The sequence below is a fragment of the Lichenostomus cassidix genome, chromosome 1Aa (assembly GCF_008360975.1).
Source record: "Lichenostomus cassidix isolate B80296 chromosome 1Aa, HeHo_3.0, whole genome shotgun sequence".
Classification (NCBI taxonomy): domain Eukaryota; kingdom Metazoa; phylum Chordata; class Aves; order Passeriformes; family Meliphagidae; genus Lichenostomus; species Lichenostomus cassidix.
Window position 1 is genome coordinate 45927102 of NC_139480.1, and position 23077 is coordinate 45950178.

At 43.7% G+C, this 23077-nt stretch overlaps 2 protein-coding genes across 2 annotated transcripts; both read left to right on the forward strand.

Moving 5' to 3' along the window:
• Positions 1 to 7608: 7608 nt before the first annotated feature.
• MGP (matrix Gla protein) lies at positions 7609 to 13760 on the forward strand. Its single transcript, XM_085047547.1, has 5 exons — positions 7609 to 7749; positions 10391 to 10541; positions 11307 to 11342; positions 12435 to 12510; positions 13385 to 13760. Exons 2-5 carry the CDS (start codon positions 10481 to 10483, stop codon positions 13521 to 13523), a joined length of 312 nt encoding a protein of 103 aa, XP_084903673.1. The 5' UTR covers positions 7609 to 7749; positions 10391 to 10480; the 3' UTR covers positions 13524 to 13760.
• A 3176-nt stretch (positions 13761 to 16936) lies between these two features.
• On the forward strand, positions 16937 to 20635 carry LOC146443610 (osteocalcin-like). Its single transcript, XM_085047556.1, has 4 exons — positions 16937 to 17086; positions 17560 to 17595; positions 19045 to 19114; positions 20292 to 20635. Exons 1-4 carry the CDS (start codon positions 17020 to 17022, stop codon positions 20419 to 20421), a joined length of 303 nt encoding a protein of 100 aa, XP_084903682.1. The 5' UTR covers positions 16937 to 17019; the 3' UTR covers positions 20422 to 20635.
• Positions 20636 to 23077: the final 2442 nt, after the last annotated feature.

Here is a 23077-nt window from a genome sequence, read left to right on the forward strand (position 1 = left end):
AGTGCAGTTTGGACACATATGTATGAGTTAGCTATGGCAGTCATAGCGATGTGATGGCTGTCAAGAAGGTCCCTGTGCCCTTTCCCCTCATCTTGAGACAATTTTCTCCACTGCAACTGCTGGACAGCATCTTGGATGAGGGGGTTTCATGTCACCACAGGAGTAGCTGCAGGATAGCAATGAAAAAGACACACTTCCTGGGGCCCAGTAACTTTTCAGGGAGCTCACACAATTCAGCAGAATCAAGGACAGCCACCAGGCAGGCACAGATTGGCAGGAAGCAGCTTCAGCAGCAAGATGTCAGGAATCTTTTTCTCAGGAGCAGCCTAAGGTCAGCTTTGTGCCTCAGTGCTAAGTGTTGCATGGAGGAGACACAAACCTGGTCTGAGATTTCACGTGCTTGCTGTAGGGCAGGAGAGAAGGAGCTAAAACCAAGCTCTCATCTGTCATGTCAGCCTTGCAGATCTCTCCTTAGTGGCAGTACAGAGCTCCTCCTAACACTCCTGCTGCTGTTTTACTGATGGTGTCCCTTTCTGGAAGTGCAAACCCACTGTGATAAATTATTTTCTTATGTTCTTACTCAATCAAGAGTAAGGGCAGATAGAGTAAGGGCAGATAAAGTAAGGGCACAGATTTCTGTTTAGCAATCCAGTGCCTGAAATCATGGATGGGGTCAGTGGCACATCATTATTGGAGTGATAGCACAGAAGAGCCCAGAGAGATCAGATAATGCAGGAGAACTCCAGGGGCTGAAAAAGAGAGTGAACTTGGGATGTCTGTGTATCATCTGTCATCACCAAGCCAAGATCATCAGGTCTCAAAATAGACAAGAGTGTTTTTAGGAGCTAGTGAGTATGTTTTATTTATTGTGCAGTGCTGGCATTTTATTTACTGGATCCTCCAGCAGGTTCACTGGTTCCTCCTCCAGTTCACTAGTGAAAAGACTATCAAGAAAGACAGGCACCTACCTCAAAGAGCTGAAGTGGCAGACAGATGCTTGACCAAGTAACACAGGGGAAGGTGTGTTCTACAGATGGGTACAGATGTTTGGTATATAGTATAGGCACAGCAGAGATTCTCATTCAATGTCTGCTGTATGAAAATGTATTAAGCACCATGGTCACTAATCTTAGCCAGCCAGCAGGGTTGTAACTGCTTGGGTACCCAATATGTGACTCATGCAGTGTATTTTCCTGATAGATGTGCAGTAACATTTTCCAGTGAAGCCACGGCTGTAGGTGGGAGACAGTGAAAAGAAATCCCAAATAATACAATCCAGTCAGTGCCAGGAAGTATTGTAAGCAGATTCTATTACTGGAACAGAGAGGAAAAACTTTAGTTAAAGCACAGGAAGGACAGAAGTGTTATTGTCGGCAAGAATCTTTAAAGAAAGATTCTACTGTGGAAAACAGTAGAATGCAACTTCTGTGACTGATACATGTTGTGAATCATATGTGTGTTCTCATGTGATTTCTGACACCTGTACTGAGTCTTAAAATGACATCCTTTATCACATAGGTAGACAAAAAATGACACATAATTTCAGCAGAGAAGAACCCAACCAGCTTTGTCCCAGCAAATGAGGGGAAATGTTGAATCCAAAACTTTTACCTCATGCCTGCAGCACTGGAGTCTTGCTCTTTTTCTTGTATACCTGTCCTGGGTTTCCTCCCAGTGCCTGGCTAAAAGGATGGAGAGACAAAACAGAAAGAGCACTGAAAGAAACTTATTGCCAAACAGACCACTGCCAAAGCTGCAGAACGACCCGAGATGGGTTTGGATAAAGAGTTTTCCATACTGAGGACATCATAAGAAGTCTTTATACTGCCTTCTGATACTTCATTTTGTAGTAATTATTGTTGCAATATTGAAGTAACAGAGGGAAATGTAAGACACTACAGAAAGGAAAGGTTATTTTATTTCAAACCACTCTGATTTCACTCAGCCAGACTTACACTCTCATAATCACATATTCATAGGCACCAGTAGGCATTTGTTCTCAATATTCAGTTGTCTTGCAATCTCATAGGAGATTCAATTCATGGCCTCTGGAGTCCTCATTATGTTTCCTGTGTTTGTCTTAGTTTGGCCACCATTTGCTCATTTTAGATGCATCTTTTACATCCTGCAGGAATTAGCAGTAACTGTTCCCTTTTCTGCCTCCATCTTTTCCCACCTCTGAGTATCATTAGAACTTATCCTCTTTTGTCTCCTCAGCTAGGTATCTTAGAGCTCAATCTTGTTCTTATCTTAGCACCATCATCTCCAGAGGTCTAATTTTTTTTCTTTTATTAAGTCTTAGATGTACTCTGTCCCTTGTTTTAGGACTTAACTGGTATTAAACTGAGATTTATTTTTATGCTCCAGTCTGGATGTCCAGAAGATCTGTGTCAATGATCTGTTAATGATCTGCTAATCCAGCTGTGATCAATATTTGCTGTTCTTATAGCCCTTCTTATGCCTTTCTTTCCAGTTCTTCCACATCAAGACCCCTTCTTTGCTCTCCATTTATATTACTTTATTGTTTCTTTTACAATTTAAAGAAAATTGTGAGCACTAATGACAAAGACACCTCTGGAAGAGTGGTGTCTTTTGGAGTCCAGTGCTATTTTAGCAAGAAGGAAAAACTAATTTAAAAGATCTGATTTATCACAGAACCATAGAATGTACTGAGTCAGAGGTACCTATCAGGATCATTGAGTCCAAGTCTTGACCCTGAGAGGGAAACCCCAGGAATCACACCATATGCCCAAGAACATTGTCCAAATGCTTCTTGAATTCCTTTTATCTTTCCTTCTCCTTTTAAAATTCTTTCCTGCTTTATGAGAACCCAAAATTTCTTGTACAAAAATAATCAGTTGACAAGTTTAATACAAATAAACAATAGATGTGTACCCAAAGAGCATATAAGCAGTGTGAAATTAATTACTAAGGAAGGTCATCAAGTCAAATGTTTTGACCAGCATGGGATGTTAGGAACATTAATATAGTTTGCAGTTATGCACAAGAAGATAAGAGTAATCAGATTTCATGTTTCAATAAATAGGAATGTCTTTCTTCTTGCCACAAACAGCATTTCACAATTAGCTGGGTATTGTGTATTTCCCTCCACTCCCTAGCATTCCTTTGTATTCTATCTGATATTAACAGAAGCCAAGACCACAAGCTTGATGCGTCACAGAAAAAGTTATTTACCTACCAAAGACAACATTTATGATCCTTTAGATACTGAACTGAGATAGAACAAAGAAACACATATAATACTACAGGGATGCTTGTAAATACTTTAGTGGCCTCCTGCATTCAAGACAGACAGAACAGAAATGCTTCAGTCCAATCTTGCCTTCACAAGGGCTGGCAGATTTGGGATCTAAGATGCTATCTCAGTATGATGCTGAAAAAAAAGAAGCATTAATGTTATTTTTTTTATTTACCAGATGGATAAGAAGAGTGAAACCACAGCTGCTTTCTTATCTCTTTCCATGTCTGTACAGGAAATAAGGCGGGTAAATCTCATCTGATCCCAAAGAATGAATCAGGTCAGGACATTTTTGTATTCATGTGGTGAAGCGAGGGGGATGGGTGTGGAAAAAGAAGAGAGATTTCTGCTCCCTTTTCCCATAAGAGTGCAACCCAGAAACATGCTCTGTTTACATAGACAAAGTTAGAACATTTTGCTTGCTCAGTTTTTCGTAGGATTCTTGAGGTACAAGCAATGCAATTTTCTTGTATGGCTTATTTAATCTCTACACAAGAGCCTCTGCCAATTTTTTCAACATCCAAATAATATTAATATTATCCTGTGTATTCCTTCCTTCCCAGACTGAAAGAGAAATATGCTGATCAGTGGATGTGGACATGTGTGGGTGGGTGGGGGTGAAGCCAAAGGAAGCAACAGAGTTAGCTCTTGGCCCTGAATGTTTTGGTTGCTTTATTCAGTGAACCGAATAACCTTGGTCTGACTTCTGTGAAATTTTAGTCTTCTCTGCTCATGAGCTTCCTATTAGCAGCCAAACACAGCTGTTCTGGGAAGTCCTGGCCAAACAGAGATGATCAGTCTTTGAGGTAACTCAGTGATATTCCATGGAGTTGAAGGCTTGAGCCAGGCTCACTTTCTTCCATCAAGCACAAATGGAGAGCAGTGACCTCCCATCCAACTGCTGACTCCAAATGCTCCTGTATTCATAACTAGACTGAGATTTTTCTAGGACACTGGGCTTTGTTTTGTAGCTTGATGGATTACAAGGAGTAACTTTGAGCATCACAGCTGCGTGGAGGTTGTGTCTGGACACTAATCTCTGAATTTCAGCAGTTTAAACATTTGCCACCACCAACATAACAGAGTGGCCAAGAAACTCCCCAGTTAGCCAGCTAACCAACCAACCAACCAACACCCAGAGCTCACCAATTGTAACCTCCTCTTCAGGGTCATGACTAATGTGGAGACAGGCCTGAATTCTGTAAGTCAGTGCAGGTGGAGGAAGAATTATCCTCTCACCCTCTGAATTGGTTCAAGTAGGAAGGATCTGGGCCTTTTTATGGTGTTTATTTTCAGTCCTGCTCCTTACCACTGGGAAACTGAGCAGCCATTTGTCCCAGAGCCCAGGGTGACATCCTTCAGGTTGGACATGCAGGAGTACTCCACATCCATGGGCAGGACAAAGTCACTGGAAGTTATTACACAAGATGGAAAGGGAAGCTTCTAAAGTGCCCAACATTTTGGAGGAAGCATGAAAGAAAATAGCTGTAAGATGATGTGCGAACCTTCCCCACCCACAGAAGAGGGACACTATCTGTGAGCTTCAGAAGGTGGTTTTTACAACAGTCCTAAGTCTACACACAGATTCACGTTGTTAGAACCAATATGTTTTTTCACACTGGAAACTTTTATTTTTGCAGAAAGTTGTAGTGCTGGGGGCAAAATTTTTCTCAGGGGAAAGGTCAAGACAGTTGACAAAGATGTGTGTTTAAATATTTTTAAGGAAAAACGCTGCCACTTACTTGTTACAATTTTACTCCTTTTTCCCCAACCCATCATGGAAATGTAAATTAGTCATTTCAATTACTTTGGAAAAAAATGTTTGATTGATATGAAACTAGATTTTCCTATTTATTGCTTCCCCTTTCTTTTATTTTTTGGAATTTTTTAAATCTAGTTTTGAAACGTTTTTTTTCCCCAGGTTGAACTAGGATTTGAACTACTTCTGGTTTTAATTTTGGGTAGCTGAGTGAGTTTGCTGCCAGAGCTAACACACATTCAGATATGTATATCAAGTTCTTTAAATGCCTGAAATGTGCCATGTTTATTTTTATTTCATAGTCTTTTGACTAGCTTCTGTGTTTAAAAAACATGTTCCTTTCTAAAGCTTAGTGTCAGTATGCTAGTTTTCAGCACGATTTATTCCATGAGGTTGTTGACTTTAATTATATTGTGGATACTCAAACACTCTTACTTAGTGGCTGAATTATTCTTGCTTCTTGGATCAGTTCCTAGGTATTACTTAGGACTAAATGGAAAAGTAAAAATAAAGTCTTGTTTTCTCATGTGCTGTAGAACTAGTTGTTCTAAAAAGCACTTGTTTATCACATTGAGAAATCTCTCCGTAAGCCATAGACCATGTGGTGGTTGACTAACTTCTATCCTGAAACACAGGAGCAAGCTTGGAAAGGGCTGTCCAGATTGGTGAGTCCAGTTATTGATACTCTGGGCAACCTGGGTTTGGAAACCCTGCTCTGCTGCAGAACTGGTAGGGTTTATTCACTTACTAGAGAGCTCAGCAACTCTGCTGAAGCCTTCCTAGCATGAGCTGGGCACTCAGTGAGGGAGACATGGATGTGGATCATGCCTTTAAAGACACAGAGGCTGGAAATGGGACTTCTCCTAATCATGAGAGCTGCGAACTGTAAAACAGTCCCTGGAGGGGTACTGGAAACAAAACCTAACTGCTAGTCCATTGTCCTGCTGGAAAAGCCTTGAGGTCAATGCAGGGATGGAGAGCTTGGCAACTCCCACAGGCTACGGTGGAAAAGTCTGTGATTTTGGGTGTGAGTGCAAATCACTTGTCTTTTTAGTCTTCATCTATAGTACTTCCCACCAGAATTATTATTTCATGAAAAAAGGTGACCTGGGCCATACAGAGGAATCCTGCTGAAGTCTCCCTAGTAACTTATCCATTGGCACTAACTGATGCCCATATCTTCTGGCACATTCTCAGTAGACATCTCAGAATCAGTATTCTGTCATCACCTTAATGATTGTTGGTTCATAGTTCTTCCTTTTGTTCCCCATTTAATTCTAGCTTCTGAGTTTTTAATTTACAACAGGATCCTTACTGCTAATCCTGATGGAAGACCTTTCCTTTCCCCTATTGCATATTATCCTGTTTCTGTTAATAAAGCTTTAAAGGTCATCCTTTTCATCCTGTATGAGCTCTCAGACCTCCTTTCCACTGCTGTTGTTTTCTTGCTTGGTGTTATGGACAAACTTCCTCAACAGGCATTCCTTTTTAAAGCCAGTCATTAACAGAAGTAAAATAAAGTAAAGTAAAGTAAAGTAAAACCAGTCCCAAGAGAAATTCAATTAGCAATTTCTCATAATTTCTCCTTTCCACTGCTTAAGCTTTTGCCCCATTTGTCTCATTCCTTACCACCTTGCCATTTTGATTTCAATGCCCATTTTCTCCTACTTAACTAAGAGCTTGCCAGATGGCACTGGGGCCAATGATTTACCAGTATCTAGGTAGATGAGGGTGAGCAGATCTTCTGAGTCCTGATTTCTTTGAGTTCAGCATGCCATAGGGCTGAAAATTTAGATGACCCTGGAGGGTGGTAGAAAAGGGCAAGAAATGCCCTGTTTACATTGCTTTTCAGAGATGGTTCAGGTCAATGTGCCCTGTGCCTGGAGGACAGCTCAGGACTGCTGTTCTCAGCCTCAGAGGACCAACAGCTGCTTGTGGAAGGACACAAGGAACAGGGTATCTCGTTGCCATGGGTAAGTCTGAACTTTCCTCAAACTCATAGAGCACTGCAGGAGCTAAAGATAAAACCCATTGGGCAGAAGCCCCTCACTGTTCTCTGTCCAAACAGTGGTGATTCTTTAACTCCTATCATTTTCATTTTGCAACTAAGGCTGCACACTTCATCTTTTTCTGCACCAGACAAGCCACACTCACTAGCTGTTTAATTAGCGAATTATGCAATGGAGTTGCTTTCTTAGCTTCCCAAGCCACTAATTCTACAGCTGATCATCCCCCCCATTAAATATTACAACAAAATTCTTTACTGTGACAGTGGAGATAAACTGAAACAGGTTGCCTGGAGGTGTGGAGCCCCAAGACCAGGGTCTTGCCCTGGCTAGCAGTGTAGCTTGAGTTCGAGCACAGCCAGAAAAGGAGGGGGTGGGAGAGGTGGGGGTCTTGCAACAACGAGGGAGAGTGGAGCTTGTTCTCAGATCTCTGTCCCCTCACTGCTCCCAGGCACAGAAAGGCAACCTGGATGTGGCTGTGTCCCCACTAGCCCCTGGTGTGTGCTCTGGCTCTCTCCCTTTTGGCTCAGATCTTCGGTTTCCTGGCTGTGGGCAGAAGGTCGCTCTGATGGTAGCCTGGGGGTGGATCAGGAGTGGGAGAGGGGAGGAGTCACTGATCGATGCTAATAAATAAAAGGTCCCTCTTCTTCGGTGCAGGGTCCAAGACACCAGGAGAGCTGCCCCCTGAGACAAGAGCCGCAGACGGGCAGGGAAGCGACAGCTTAGTGAGTATGCAGGGACTGCCTTGCTTTTCCTGGACAGCTGCTTGTTATGATTGCCTTGCTGATGCTTCACCGCTGCGAAATGTTAGGAGTGTTTGCTACAGCGTGTATAACGTTGTGATTTTCCACTCCAGCAACAGACTGGACATCAGGGCTGCTTTTCTGATTGCCCCTTTATCAGTGGGACTGCCGAGATTTCGCTGGCATTTGCAGGAGGTTTGTCTTAGCTCCTCTCTGTGTTTCTAACCAGTGGATGCTGCTGGAAAGCAGAGGGACTGGGCTCACTGTGCTGCATGGTATGTCAGCCCCGGGGCAGCCCACTGTTGCTGAGTAGGGGAGATGTGTGCTGGAAAGTACGGTGTGCAGGGGGAGTAGAAAGAAGTACTTTTTCAAGAGGAAGCATTCCCCGAAGGAGATTTGTTGGTATAGGGCTGTGTAGCTGGCATGGTCATTCATCCCTTGAAAATTCTGTTGCCTCTGTGGTGAAAAAATGAAACATGTGGGTTAAAGTGGTGTTTGTGGCTGTTGTGCTGTGGTTGGTGGCAGGGTATGCTTCAGGCATTCTGGGACAAGAGTCCTCTGAAATGGGAGCAGAGTCTTCCAGGGAGCAGAAAGCTCTGCCCTGAGTGAAGACAAATAAAGAGGATTTGGCTGGAAAGCATGTTGGATTTTCCCCCTGGGCAGCCTCAGTTTCATTCCAAAATACACCCAGCATCTTCCTCTCTGTGTCCCACTGTTTTCCCACTGGAGTCTATCCCCCAGCTTCTCCCTCATGTTTTCCTTTTTTAGCAGCTCCTGTATAAGACATTTGGGAAACCTGTAACATCCACGCTTAACAGTAAGTCCAAAACTATGAGATCTAAGGAATGAAAAGAATCCCAGAGCAGAGAATTTCCTTGAAGAGACTGGAGTGGCAGGGCATGGAGGGGCAGCAGAAAAGTCTCAGTTCCCCTTTGACCTTGTGTCTGTAGCAAACTTATGGCTTTTTCCCAAGTTTTCCTCCTCATTTCAGGCTAAGCACTGAACAGGCAAGAAGTGGATGTATATGGGGAGATATTGATGGTGCAGGACTGAGTTGCTCTCCACATGGGGTGGGATAATGGGGAAGAAGAGCAATCCTTTCTCTTTGGTCTGAAGTTAAAGACCCTGCTCAGTTTTTCTCCTGGAGACAGGAGGCTTCAGGAAAGGGGCATGAGTTTGGTATTGAAAGGTAAGTTGCAAAGCCCAGAGTAATCTTTTTCCACTGAATTTCACCCCTCACTGGTGAAGTGTTGGGCTCCAACTAGCTGTCCCTGTGGGTCTTGTCTGTGTTACCTTCATGGATTGGCCTCTGAAGGTGACAGCAGTGTCAACAGCACAGTGGTTTGGGGAGAATAATCTGCACCCAGAGTGAATTCACTCTGCACCTGGTCAGTGAGAAATCCTGTTACCTGCATATACACACGGGCAAAACAGGCAGTAATCCCAGCTTAGATCAGACATAAGAATAGTTCCCGTGCCCTAGGTTCATTCCCAGGCAGTGTGAGAGGTCCTAGCCCCACCAGAGCCATTGGGGGAGGACTGGCAGGCAGTGGCTACCACCTTCCCTCCCTACCTTGCCTCTAGCAAACTCTTTCCTTTGCACCCACCAGGGATAGCCAGCATGTAACTCCTCCTCTCTTCTTTCACTGCTTTCAACTGTTCCACAGAATTGGAGAGTGGAACACTCACTGTTTTGTTTGTCTCTGCTGTCCATTATATTAGACCCACTCAAACTTCTTTATGTGTTAAAAGGCAAGGTAATGCTCCCAGGGACTGCTGGCCTTGGAGATTCATCCCAGATGAAAAGCCTTGCATTGATATCAGAATTTGCTGCCCAGTGAGGCAAGGACTGCTAGTGCTAGACCAGACACATCAGTCCTGAGGGAAACGGTTACCTCTGACTCCACCAAGATGTTGTCCTTTGGGGTGGAATGGGAGTCTAGGGTCAACATCACAGTGAGAGCCTTCTAAGATAGAGTTCTGGATGCTGCTGTCATTTCAGTGCAAAAATTATGATCCTGCCAGCAGAAGGGGTTCTTTCAGGTTGCTGCTTGTCACTTTATTGCTGAAGCAATAAAGTAGGAGATGAGAAGGGGCAGCAGGACTGTATTCCTCTTCTGAAAGCTGGCAGGCTGGCATTGCAGCAGAGGGCAGCTGGAGAGAGGGGACAGGAGTGTTTGAAGCCTCACCCTCCACATCTCCATCAGCAAAGCTGACAGAATAGTTTGGGCTGGTTGTATCCAGAGCGAGCATGATGAGGGCAAAGAGGGTAGATCAGAGCAAAAGTCAGAAAAACAAACATTTACATTTGGGATCAACACACACCTCTGCTTTTGGGCCCTTGGCAACCTGTGAAATTCCTTCCACTTGCATAGGCCAGCTTTTCTGAGTGTGGAGTGCTAGTGACATGTTTGCCTCTGGATGATGGCCCCCAGCCCTGAGCTATGAGAGGAAGGGGGCATGCCCCTTCCTTCCCAAAACCTGATTCAGTCTGCTAATAGAGGATGTTTTGTAAAAGCTCCAAGAAGAGTGTGTACCAGCTAGCTGTCGCCTTGCCCAGGCTCTTTCATGGCTCCCTCCTAGCTCTGTTTTCATAATAAACATTCCACTGCTAATTTTGCAGTCAGCCCAGGATCTCCAGCTACCCTCAGCGGGAAGAGAGCAAAACACAGTGAGAAAGACAGAGTGAGAGATTCCTTCCTGCACTGGCACAATGCGCACTCTCGTCATCCTCACGCTCCTGGCTGTCTTGGTGATGGCTGCCACTTGCTATGGTAGGTGACCTTTATCCCTGGGTAGAAGGAAAACTCCAAACATGCTGACATTTCTGTGTCTGTTCAGATGTTTGTTTTTTGTGTCTTCTTTCCCCTTAACTTGATCTCTTGCCTGCTTTCCTGCCTTTGTGTCAGATCCTCCTAGCCCTGATCCAGAGCTGTTACCTCCAGTTGTTGGGATTCATGGTCCACAATGCTTCAACCCCTTCCTTTCTGTTCACAGACTGCTCCTCTCTTTGTCATTTTGTTGTTTGGACTATGATAAAAGTGCTAATTCTTAATTATTCCTTGTTAAATGGAAGAGTTCCCCTTTTCCTTTTGTAATATGATCCCCTTTTTCCTGTGAGGCACACAGTTCCATACTGGTGGAATTAAGATGCTGTTTCATGAAAAAGTGCATTTCACTGTGCTAATCCCTTCCCTAAAAGCACATGCAAACTTTGAATGCAAGCAAGTATCATACCCACTGTAGTGCCAGGAACAGAAGGTGAGGATGTATTCTGGAGAATCAGGCTGGATGGCCAAGCATGAGTCTGGAAGTACTGACTAAAACACCAGGTAGCTCTGTATTAAACTCCTGAGCATTCTAAACTCCTCATATAAATTCCAGGTCACACCACTGATCCCTTTCCCTTCCTTTTAAACAGGTGCCTTAAAACCTGACTTCTCTGATTTCTATGTGTGTTCTATTGATCTGTGGTGTGTGAAAGACTGAATCCCATCAATATAGTGTCATACTACATGTTTCATTCTTTCTTTCCACAGAGTCCCATGAGAGCATGGAGTCCCATGAGTATCTCAGTAAGAGACTGCTTTATTATTTTATTGAATTTGAAGAGTGCTACAGACATGTCCAAGATAATTCCCTCGTACCCTTACTGTAGGGATTAAATAGGTAGAACCACTCAGCCCAGGGAAATTGAATTTACTGGGTGATAGAGTTTCCAGGATGAAAAGGGAGAGAGTTAAAAGAAGACTTCACATGTTTTGGCACACCTACATACCACCTTTTTGCATAGAATATCATGGCAATTGGAAAACAAAATTTGAGAACAGAGCTCAGGTCTCTGTTATATGCACCAAAACCAGGTTAACTGATACAAGAAAAGGACATTGCTCAGAAAGCTCTGGAATGAGCATGAGTACTGCAGAAGCCACTTACACAATTTATTCTCCCCTAAGAACAAGCAGAACCTTACTCTAAGCATCTTGGAAGCAGGTGGGATGTGTGAGCATGGGGGATCCTTTTGCTGGAAGAGGGAGAGAGTGTCACAGGAAAAACATGAAAAGGGTGGAAAGTCTCACTTTGGAACAAGCAATTATCTGAAAAGGGCAACACAAAGGCACATGTGGGAGCCAATATCAAAGACATCCACAGCCTCCTGAGCTCTGCAACAGGACTGTGATGTCTCTCAAAATTCTTTTGGGCCCTTCAGTCCAAAAATGCCACACAGACTTCTCAGTGACTGTCTAACCTAGGAGGGAGAGAGACTTACTCAGGCCCTTCCTGGTTTTACCTGTAATTTCACAATTCTTGTAGTTCTTCTGGGCATGGCCAGATGTCCCATGGTCTGTGTAGCTTGGTGTCTACCTCCTTTGGGCCAAGCTCCCTCACTCAGAGGGGCTGTGGCAGCAAAATCTCAGTAGCATTGCCTTGGGTGATTTGAACCACAGCAGGACAAGAGCAGCATAAGCACTTCTGTACAGGTGATACCAGGCACTGAGAGAGCCTGTGCATGAGCCAGCTGGGGGACAGCAGGGAATGCTAAAAGGTCCTGGATTTCACTGTACGTGGGAGGGCAGACAAGGAGGCTGTTACAAAGGTGGAAGCTAGCTTTTGTTGAAATCTGGCATTGCAAAAGTGCCGTTCTGAATAACCCCTTGCCTTCTCAGATCCCTTCCTCAACAGGAGAAGGGCCAATGACTTCATACAGGCTGACACCAGACTAAGAGGCATCACTCAGGAGAGGTATGTTGTGGCCTCAGGACACTGAAGTTGAGAGTGGGAAAAGGTTCCTCCTTGCCAGGCACAGGCTGGTACCAGGGAACTCATGAGAAGCCTCAGCCCTTCTCTCAGTGTGAGGTACAATTTAAGTCCCCAATCCCAGGAGAAGCAAGAATTTGGATAACAGAGAGCAGGTCCTTTGATCTGGGGACATGTCATGTCACGTGCTGAGAAAATGTAATGAATTTTTCTGAAGGAAGCACCAACAGAAGGAGAGAGAATGTGTGGGATGGTCAGAAAGAAAGTTCAGTTTGAGATCTTATTCTAGTCCTCAGATCTCATGCAGAACTTGCATGACCTTTTCTAGATCATATGGCCATCTGAGGGCCTCCTTGCCTCATTTATAAAATACAGATATAACCAATTTCCTGCCTTATTCAAGGCTTGTGAAAATAAAGACTGAAACACAGAAATCATCTCTTACATAACACAAACCTTCTCCTCAGTGCCAGGTGACCCCTTTTCAGAATATTTCAGGCCTTTGTTCCATGTAAGGGTTTGGGAAAGAGCAGAAGAGCTGAAGGGAGCAGGCTGGGGGAGGCTGCAAAGGGATGACCCTTCCTCAAGCTGAGGCAGGAGCCATTCCCCTCTCCCCACCACCTTATTTAGCCCCAAAATAAAAGGCTGCCTGAGGAGGCAAAACATTCCTGCTGTAGCCATGTCACATCCCTGGGCTTGGCAAACACAGAAGCTGGCATGCTAAGAACTTTGCAGCTGGATAACAAACTGACTCTGGTGGTGGATCCTTAATCCCAGTGGGGAGTTTCAGGACAGGAAAGGGCTGTAGACAGGTATTTCAGATGACAGCACTTACCCCTCTTCTCTCCTGCTTTTCCAGGATCAGGGAGCGTCATAAGGCACCCCAGGAGCATCAGAGGGAGCTCTGCGAGGATTACTATCCCTGTGAAATGTACGCGTTTCGCCATGGCTATGCTGCTGCCTACAAGCACTATTTTGGGAGGAGGAGGACTAAGTAAAGGATGAGCTGTCCCCACCCTGGGGCCTGGAGTCCAGGGTATCCTCCCCAAAAATGCAATGGCTCTGAAACATACTCAGTTGCTTGTGTCCCTGTATGTTATCCTGCCTGCTGCTTCTCTCTCATGTAGCCATGAATTCCTACACTGTGTTAATTAGCGCTGAGCTGATGTAGCAGAGATCACAGAGAGTTCAGGATGTGGGTGTTTACTACAAAATAAATCGCTGGTTTGATACTATGTTCTCATGAGTCACAGTATTTTGGAAGGGGGTATGCAATTTTCCATGAAGAAAACTGAATTTGTTTATCATAGATGCTGGTGCAGATTATGGAGAAAAAAGTGATTACCTTGTAATCATATGACTCTGGAAGAACCTATAATGTTTTTGTTCCAGGTTCTTCAAGTGGCTTCTGTCAGAGGTCACTGGCCAATTTCAGGTCCCAGCCTTAAGACATTTGAAAATGGTGGGGTGTTCAGAATGCAGATGCATTGAAAATTGGGTCTATGATATCTTTCTTCAGCTGGGGAAACAAAATTCAGAAGGCGCCTATTTAATCTTAAAACAAAGTTAGGGTGAGAGTTGGTCACACAAAAACCTGTAAATTGCCTCTTGTTTATCCAGCTACCATCAGGTCCTGGTGTAAGGTGCTCTTTTAGAAAGGAGTGTATGGTCCAGACTTAATTTGTATTTCCTTTTGCTATCCCCTTTCAAAACCCTTACACTTGGAGCTACACTAGTAGCACTTAAAAGCTGCAGAAACCAGAGCTGGAAAGGGGCTCCTGGTGGTAAATGCACGAATAAAAGAAACCCAATGTTTGGGGTCAGACCCAACTTTGTTACTGTTCATTTTACTGTTAACAAATCATTTGAAACCAAGATGTGGCTTGACCCTGTGCACAGGTTACTGAGCACCTCCTGGACCTCTGAGGTGTGAGCATGGCTGCACTCTGGTTGTCACCATCCTCACCAGGGCACCTTGCAGAGCCTGTCCCTGGGCCAAAAGGCACCAGTGCTGACATATCCAAGAGTTCAATGCTGCTCTGGGCTTGGCAGCAGCCACAGCAGCTGGGACACTCCTTAGTGTGATTTGTGTAGGAGAAATAAAATCTATCTCAGCTCCACACAGATGGTTTCAACATTCACATCTCCAAGCGTACACAGACACCTGCAAATTATAGAAGTGGGAAAGATTCATGGCATGCAATCCGTCTTTGATGTACAAAGCATCAAATTGTTGACTAGCCTGTGAAAATAAGTCTAGAGCCAAATCCACCTGGCCCACTAGAAACATGCATCTTCTTCCAAAACATTTTTCAAGGCTTTGCCAGCTTTGAAACTAAGCTTTTGGAAAGAAATGTGATTTATTTATTGAAAACACCTCTGATAGGAAACTCCACCCTGACAGCTGCTAAAATTTTGTCCAGAGGAAAAAGTGAGAGAGATATGATTTTAAGGAAAAAGCCTATATGGATTAGGTATATTCACACACACTTGTTCCCTGTGTTCTCAAGTAGGTGAATCTTGTGATCACCAAACGACGCAAACTCACATATGCTAAAATCAACAAGTCTGCAGTGTCCAGGTTTGTCTTGACATGTGACACCACCAAAACAGAAGATACAAGGTCTAGTGCTGTCTGGGTCTGTGTCCAGAAATATCTAGTGATTCCAATCCCCAGTCAACCAGTATAAATAATGAATAATACCAGAAATTTCTGTGGGATTTCACCAGCATAAGCAACAACCAAACAGATTTAGGAGACTACATGCTGGTTAGAAAGCTTGGGAAAAGATGGGAGGATAAATAAAGTTGTTTGGATTACTAGAATTGTATATTTATATATTCATATTATTTCAAGTATTCATCTGGAATCATAACTTTCCTAGAATACCTATTATTTTTAGATGTTTATTTAATTTTAAACTGTTGCTCTTTTACTGGAATAATATATGTACAACAACTTTTGCTGGACATCATTAGCGTATATATTCAGCTTTCCTGGACTGTAGAAAAGTTAACAGGGACAAAAATTGGGGTTTATTTTTATCCTGAAAATTCTCTTAGTTAAAATACAATGTTTCTAAGAATTGGCAAAATCCAATAGCTCTGATTTTCCTTGGGAGCCTCCTAAACTTTACTTCTGTAACCCTTGGACATGTTCCCTGCACATGCATCTGAGGACTGCATATGAGGTGAAGGAATATTATGTCTCCACTACGAGAAAGAACGAGCACACTTGATTTAGGAAAAACCAATCAAAACTTGGTCACTTGGTTTGTTCAGCCCAGAGAAGAGGAGACATTGCAGTGTACAACATCCTCCCGAGGGACAGTGAAGGGGCAGCAGCAACCTCTGCTCTCTGATGATCAGCAACAGAACCTGAGGCAATGGCTGGAGCTGTGTCAGGGGAGGTTTAGGATGGATATTACTAAAAGGTTCTTCACCCAGAGGGTGGTTGGGCACTGGAACAGCTCCCCAGGGCAGTGGTCACAGCACCAAGCCTGGCAGAACTCAGGAAACATTTGGGCAATGCTCTCAAGCACAGGGTGTGACTCTTGGGGTGTCCTGCTAGAGGCAGGAGTTGGACTTGATGATCCTTGTGGGTCCTTCCAACTCAGCATATTCTGCGTTTCTGTGATTCCTATGCTGTTTGTGGGAGATGGCTTTAGTAACTTGGATGGTGGGTTTGGCAAGTGTGGGGTTATTGGTAGATAGCCCATGCAAGGCTCTTGACATACCAAGTAACTTTAGACTCTCAAGTCTAAAACACTTTTAGAGTCTAAATACTGAAGAACAAAACACTTTTGGAGCCTAAATGTTTATCTGATTTTTAGACAAGAGAAGCCAAAATAAAGCCTCTAAATGATGAAGATTTCCAAGAGGAAAAAAGAAAGATCTTCCTTCAAAATAATTTCAAAGTTCCTAAAAGAATAAAAATCTCATCTCTCCAAAGTGATTTAGGGAAACTGTTATACTGTGTGAAAAACTACTGTGTTTGCCCTATGCAAACACTTCTTTAGCCTCAGGGGAATGGGTCAAGGTGGGGCAAAGGAGAAGGATCACCACTTGGTTCTGTCTCATTTGAGAAACTCCACATGAGAGAGCCTCATCATGTGAAAAGAGCTGCTCTACTTCAGAGTGTGCTGGTTTCTCCTCTGGCTTTCCAGCATGACTGAATGACTTTCAAGTTTGTAAGAAAAATGTTTTTTTTTAATCCAGTTGTTTTTCTTCAACAGCCCCCTTCAAAACATCAGATAAAATCTGGAAGTGCCCCGAGTCGTGAGGTGGATGCCAAAATGACTGCCAGGACCCAGTATCTCCTGGCCCAAAGGACGGGCTTTGTTTTGGAGCACAGACACAGGAACACAAGCCAAATCCCTGATCTCTCCAAGAAATCACAGGATATAAACAACTGCCCAAGAGCAAGCTCCGGAGAACTTCAGTAACCTCCAGGAAAGCTCTGAGGTTGGGGAGACTAGAGCCGCCAAAGGAGACATGAGGAGTCTGCTGGCACTGCTGATCGTGACTCTGGCCCTGGCAGCACTCTGCTGGTGTGAGAAAGGTAAGGGCACATCTTCACAGGAAGGCTCTCAGAGCACTGCTGATCCCTGCAGCTTGCTGCCAGCCTCCCCTCAGCCTGGGAGAGGCACAGAGCTTTGGGAGGGAAGAGATGCATCACCAGACATTGCTCAGCATCAGGTCTCTCTTGGAGGAGTCGCAGATGAGAGAGGGCTGGGGAGCAGAGACCCCATCTTTTGCTGGGCACTTTCTTCCACTGGTCAACACCCACTCTCCCCCATCTCAGTGACATATTGAATTGCAGCAGAGAATTTGAGGTTCTTAATATGTCTAAGAATTAACCTGGTTTATCATTTAGTTTCTCTCTCTAAATGCTGGGTGTTAATAAAACCGTTTTGGGAGAAACAGACCTTCTATGTGAGTGGGGGGAGCTGGATCTGGCCAGTCAGTGCTGGGATTCAGTTACAGAGGAGGACAATTCTCAAGCAGCCTCCTTTCTGTCTGTCTGTCTTCCAGATCCCAAAGAACCCTCAGGATCTCTCAGTGCTGACAGTGAGTATATCATTCTGATGCTCAGCTCCATTCTCCTGCATCTGCCTTCTTTCCTCACATCAGTGGGTTGTGGCATCCCTGCCAAATCCTGCAGCATGGAAACCCTGAGAGAAAGGGGTTCTCCTGGGGGCTGCAGTCACTCTTGTCACATCACCTGGGATACTGGGATTTGCACACCTTGGGTTATTCACAGCTATTGTAGCAAGCTGATCCTGGCAGATATCTGTATGGAAAATCCTTTTTGTTCCCTCCTGTCTCTCCTTTCTCACATTTTAAAGGATAACATTGCTACTGAGAAGCATGAAAGCTGGTATTTTTCCAGTGAGCCAATACAAACACAGATTGGGAAAGAGAAAAACACATATAAAGACTGTTCAGGGAAAGGTGGTATTTTCTGGCAGCTCATTAACTGTCAGTTTCTGTGTAGTCAGTATTTTGATCCAGACTAAACCTCAGCTTCCTAGAGAGGGGATACCTCTCACCTCCAAAGAGAAACAAAGCCAAACACTCCATGATGATGAGGGAAGGGACAAACCTCACCATCTCCTCACAGGCAGAGGTCTTCGAATCTTCTTTCCCCCAGAGACAGCAACAGCTTGCCAGCTTCTGTGCTGAAAAGTGTGTTGGTGTGCAACTGCCCGTGTTGCTGCTGTGCCAGTGCCTGTGCACACCTCTGCTGGTTTGGGAACATCCCATGGAGAGAGGCTGTGCTGAGCCCTGGCTCGGGATGGGGAGGGAAGTGGCTCTACCTGATGTTTGTGGGGTGCTTCACAGCACCACGGTGTTTGCACGACCACAAAACAAGGGAGCAAAACCATGATGTGTTAGTGGAGAGCAGGGGCAAGTGCTGTCATGGCTCAATCACCTCTCATGTTCTCCAGGTCCTGAATACTGGGATCTTTGCACATCCTGCGTGTATTTCTCGCTGAGTGATGTTTACTGTCACTATTTTATACCCTTCACCTTTCACAGAACTCTGCACAAGTGAGCATTGGTGTTTCTGTGTGCTGCCTGCTGCTCATGGCTCACCAGAGGTGTTTTAAGGTCTTGTAGTTGGTATCCTACATCACCCTGAGTCTGGGTCAAGATATAGAAAGGAAGCCAAGAACCTAAAATTAAGCAGGCCAGGGAGAGAGGGTGCCATTCTCTTAATATTCTTCTTATTCATATTTTATGCCTTCTGCACATTTGCTGCAGACTCGGATTATACCATGAGGTGAGGGAATGGAGTTTATGACAGAAAAAGCCCTTGCTTCATGGAAATGTGAAGGCTGCAGTGAAGAGGGAGTAGACAGTGGAGTGGGGAGAGATGAACAGAGCTTTAGAATGGTTTGTGGCAGCCATTTGCTTTTGAAGAGGGTAGATTTTGCATTTACAGACGTTAGACTGGTCTGTGTGTTTCATAATCACAGCCCTGCATCTCTAACCTGCTGTGCTCTCTCTTGGCAGGCATCAAGATTAAAAAAGAAGTTGCCAGTGCCTTTGTGAGGAGGAAGAAGAGAGACAGCCCTTATGAATGGTAACAACTCAGGAGCTAGGCTGAGAGCTGGACTCTGAACCTGTTCTGAAGAGAGGGTGGGAAGGCAATAGTACATGACAAAGCATAATTTTGTCATACATCTATGTTATTACCCTCATGTATTGAAGGAAAAAGGATGTAGGAGACATTCAGTGATGGAAAAAAATGGTTCTTTTTTAATTAAAACCCTTTTGAAAGTTCATAGCTGGACTCTAATATTTCTCCCAGGGAGAAAGACAGTACTAACAGTAGGCTAGCCATGGGGACAGCAGGATACAAGTTAGAAGTTGCTCCAACCTACAGGGTCATCAGAACCAGTTTCCAGGATAATGAGGATCATAGAGCCTTGGTCATTGCCTCTGCTTCCCCACAAAGGAAGCACACCTTTTTTGCAGGAATAAGGCTATTTTAGATTGGCTGCTCTTTCTGAACCTGTAAAACATACATTTACTCGTGCAGAAAGCAGGCGCAAAGATTTGAAGAAATCCTAACTCGGTGAGAAATTTGAGGTAATGCAAGAATGTTCTTCACATATTTCCTGGAAGAGGTTGTTAATACAGAAATAAAATAAAAAATTCATGAGGTACTGGTGGGATTCCTGTGGTGGTGTGTACAGTCTTCAGGAAAGATTAACCAAACCTAGAAGAGGAACTGAGAAGGGCATTCAAAGTGTATAGATGAGACAAAAAAATTTGGCTTGCTTAGCCTAGCAAAAACAGAAAAGGAAAAAAAGCTACATGGGGATAGTGTTTCTGTCTACAGCAGAAGTGGGGATAATTAGAGAAAAGTGTTTAGGTTAAATAATGACTAGTGGGAAAGTGAGCAGAAACTGGACAAAAATAAAGGTAAGCAGGAAATGATAAAATAAATAACAACAAAACAAATTCCTGGGTAGCTGGGAAATGAAATTGAAGGCAAAAAACCCCCAAATCGCTACAGCTTCTGTGGCATCCTTTGATTAAATTGATTAAGCAATTGATTAAAGTTGGGTTCAATCCCATATTTCCCAGCATTGATCAAGTATCCTATCCCAGTGTAAGCAGATGATTAACTCAGCATGACCAATCCTCTGCTGGGTCACCCTGGAGAATCACTTCTTTCACGCCAGTGTCAGGTGTGTGAACTCCAACTGCGCTGGCTGAACCTGCAGAATGGCATTTTGTCTTTGTCTCCTCAGGTACTTCGAGTACTATAAAAGTCCCATGGAGCAGATGCATGAGCGCTGTGAAAACTATCCCCCCTGTGACTATCTCTCTGACCAAATAGGATTTCCCTTGGCCTACAACCGGTATTTTGGGAGATACTGAGGATGGGAAGGTCTCTTCACTTGTTTGGCTTGGAACACTTCAAACCTCACAGGAGAAAGAAGGCTGTGGTTGGGAAAGAGGGAAGGAAAGCATCTAGACTGGAATCTTCTTCTGTTTTCTCCCTAACCAGCTGGAACACCAAGGCAGGAATTTTCCCACTTGTTGAGCTTCCATTAACTTTCTTCCTTTCATCAATAAAGTCTCTTTTCATATATCTTTTGTTGTATTTTGAGCTTTAACAGGAGACTCTGGCTTACCTCCTTCCACCTGAATCCCCAGCACAAAATAGGTGAAAAATGGTGATTGGCCTCAAGAAAATCACTGCATGCCTTAGAAACACCATTCTTTCTCTCTTCTGCAAAATACAGGAGGATTATAGTAGAAGAGTGTCACAATGTTTGTAAATGTGATGCATCTGATCCTGGGATGCTCACAGGGAAGAAGGGAGGACACCTGTTTCCTGTTCTAATTAGTCGAAAAGTTCAGTATTTTCATGTAGTATAATCACATTAAATATGCATCACAGTAGGATCATTTTGTAAAGACAGAAGTGCAAATACTCTTACATAGACAGCAGTCAGGTTCTGGTACACTCTTCTGATTATTCTGTCACAAAAAATTTGCCTGTGTGGCAACAACAGATAAATCCCAAAAGGTGTGTCTAAGGAGTCCTTTTAGATGAGATCTTCCATTTGTGTGCTGCTTTTAGTGACTGTAAAAAGCGACTTTAAATTCTCTTGGTTTCTGTTTGGTGTTTTTTTACAACCAGTTTCTGGTGAAACTGAATATACCCAAGCAGAAGAAAAAAAAATAGCCTTTTCTCTTCTGCTTTTGCATTTATGCTTAAAATTCAAAGTGCCTAAACAGCTAAAAAAATTCAAAAAAGAAGAAGAAGAAGAAGAAAAGAAAGATATAAACATTATGAAATAAAAAGAAAATTGGTTCAAGGATAGATTAAAGTTGGGGCAGTGTTTTGTTTATTCAAGAGAACTTGTAGCTAAACATATATATATATAAAATGCATGTGTGTTTTTATATACATATTGTCTTCCCTCTGCAATACGTCATTCGTCCTCTGGTATTCATATTATACCTTAGCAACTTTCTGCATAACCTTCCTTAACATACTCTGTCAGCTTTCCTTCCCTGAGAGGTGGATGCAAATCACACCTCCAAGGACAGGGACTGCTGATGCTCAGGAAACTGACAGAGACCAAATCTCTCTGGTTACATGCAAGCTGGTGCAACCATCCTCAGCTGCTGATGGCAATAAATACTGCTTATGTAAAGCAGGTTGGTGTGCTGCTTCTCTGTGTTCCTCAGTACAACCTTTACCTGTGGTAGAAGAGATACCTGGAGGATACAGCCTCCTTCTGTGAACCCTGAGGAGCAGGAACCCAATGCATGAGGCTTCTTTCTCCCCTCCCATGCCCCAGTACAAAGCAGAAATGACCACACTGAAATGTTTGTTGTAGTTCCAGCACTCTGTGACACTGAGGGAGAGCAGGGCCAGCCCTTACCTGACTCACCATCTACTCGGATCAGCATTTCTCTGAAAAGCCTTGTGCTGAAGTGAGGACACAGGATAAGTCCACAGAGATGGCTGCCAGCACGAGCCTCCTTTGGCTCTCTCTCAAGCTGCTTCTGGCTATGCTGATCTTGGCTGAGAAGACAATAAATATCTCTGCATGTCTTGGTCAAACACCTGTGATTGGTTCCTCTAGTGACATAAACTAATGCAGCTTCACCATTCACAGCAAAAATTTCTGAATGCCATCCAGTAAAAATTAACAGAGTGCTTGACTGGAAACATTTCTGCTTGGAAAAATACTAGAGAGATTAGTGGAATCCTAGTATCTACTGTACTAATAAAATAAGGAGTTTGTTGTTGTTGCATGGTTTTGTTGGCATCTTTCTGATAGTTTTATATTTTTCTGTCTATATTTGCATCTTTCTGTTAGTTTTATATTTTTCTCTCCCTTTCAGTAAATATTTTTTTCAGGCAAGCTGCGCCTGGAGGTCTCCATTATGTCATCTGCTCTGTGTCATCAGATCTCTTCATGGGCTGAAGTCATTATGACCTTTGGGGATCCGAGCACTCAGATCACGTTACAAATTTACTGCTGAAATGGAGGAATTTGATTTTCTCTTGCTTAATGCATCTCTAAGCACCACCACAAATCCTCTGCTGCCATCTTATGGCTGCTATATTTATTGTATTTAATAATACACTGCGTTGCTTCTGAAGCCTTTGAAAATGCAAATTCAGAGGCCTTTCTTCCTCACTCCCTTCATACTAAACATACACTAACAGGTCAGAGGGGAAAACCAGGCACATAATTTGCAAATGGATTATATGCAGCTGAATTGACATTTTAGTGGGGTGTTTATCATGACTGACAAGCTCCCAGGGGAGCCTGTTTTAGCTGAGATCTGTTTTATCTCTACACAAGCAGAAGTGGAGACGCCTCTGAATAAACTCATGAGTCCTCCTGGGAAAATTCTGAAAATACAGCCCAAGATGACAGAGAAATTCCAGGAAGAAGTAGGTAGTCTGCATCCATCACTTCATATGGCACTTCATGCCATCATCTTGTGTCACCAGGGGCTGCAGATACTGTCAGCAGCAGCTGCTTTGAAAGCAGCCCAGTATGAG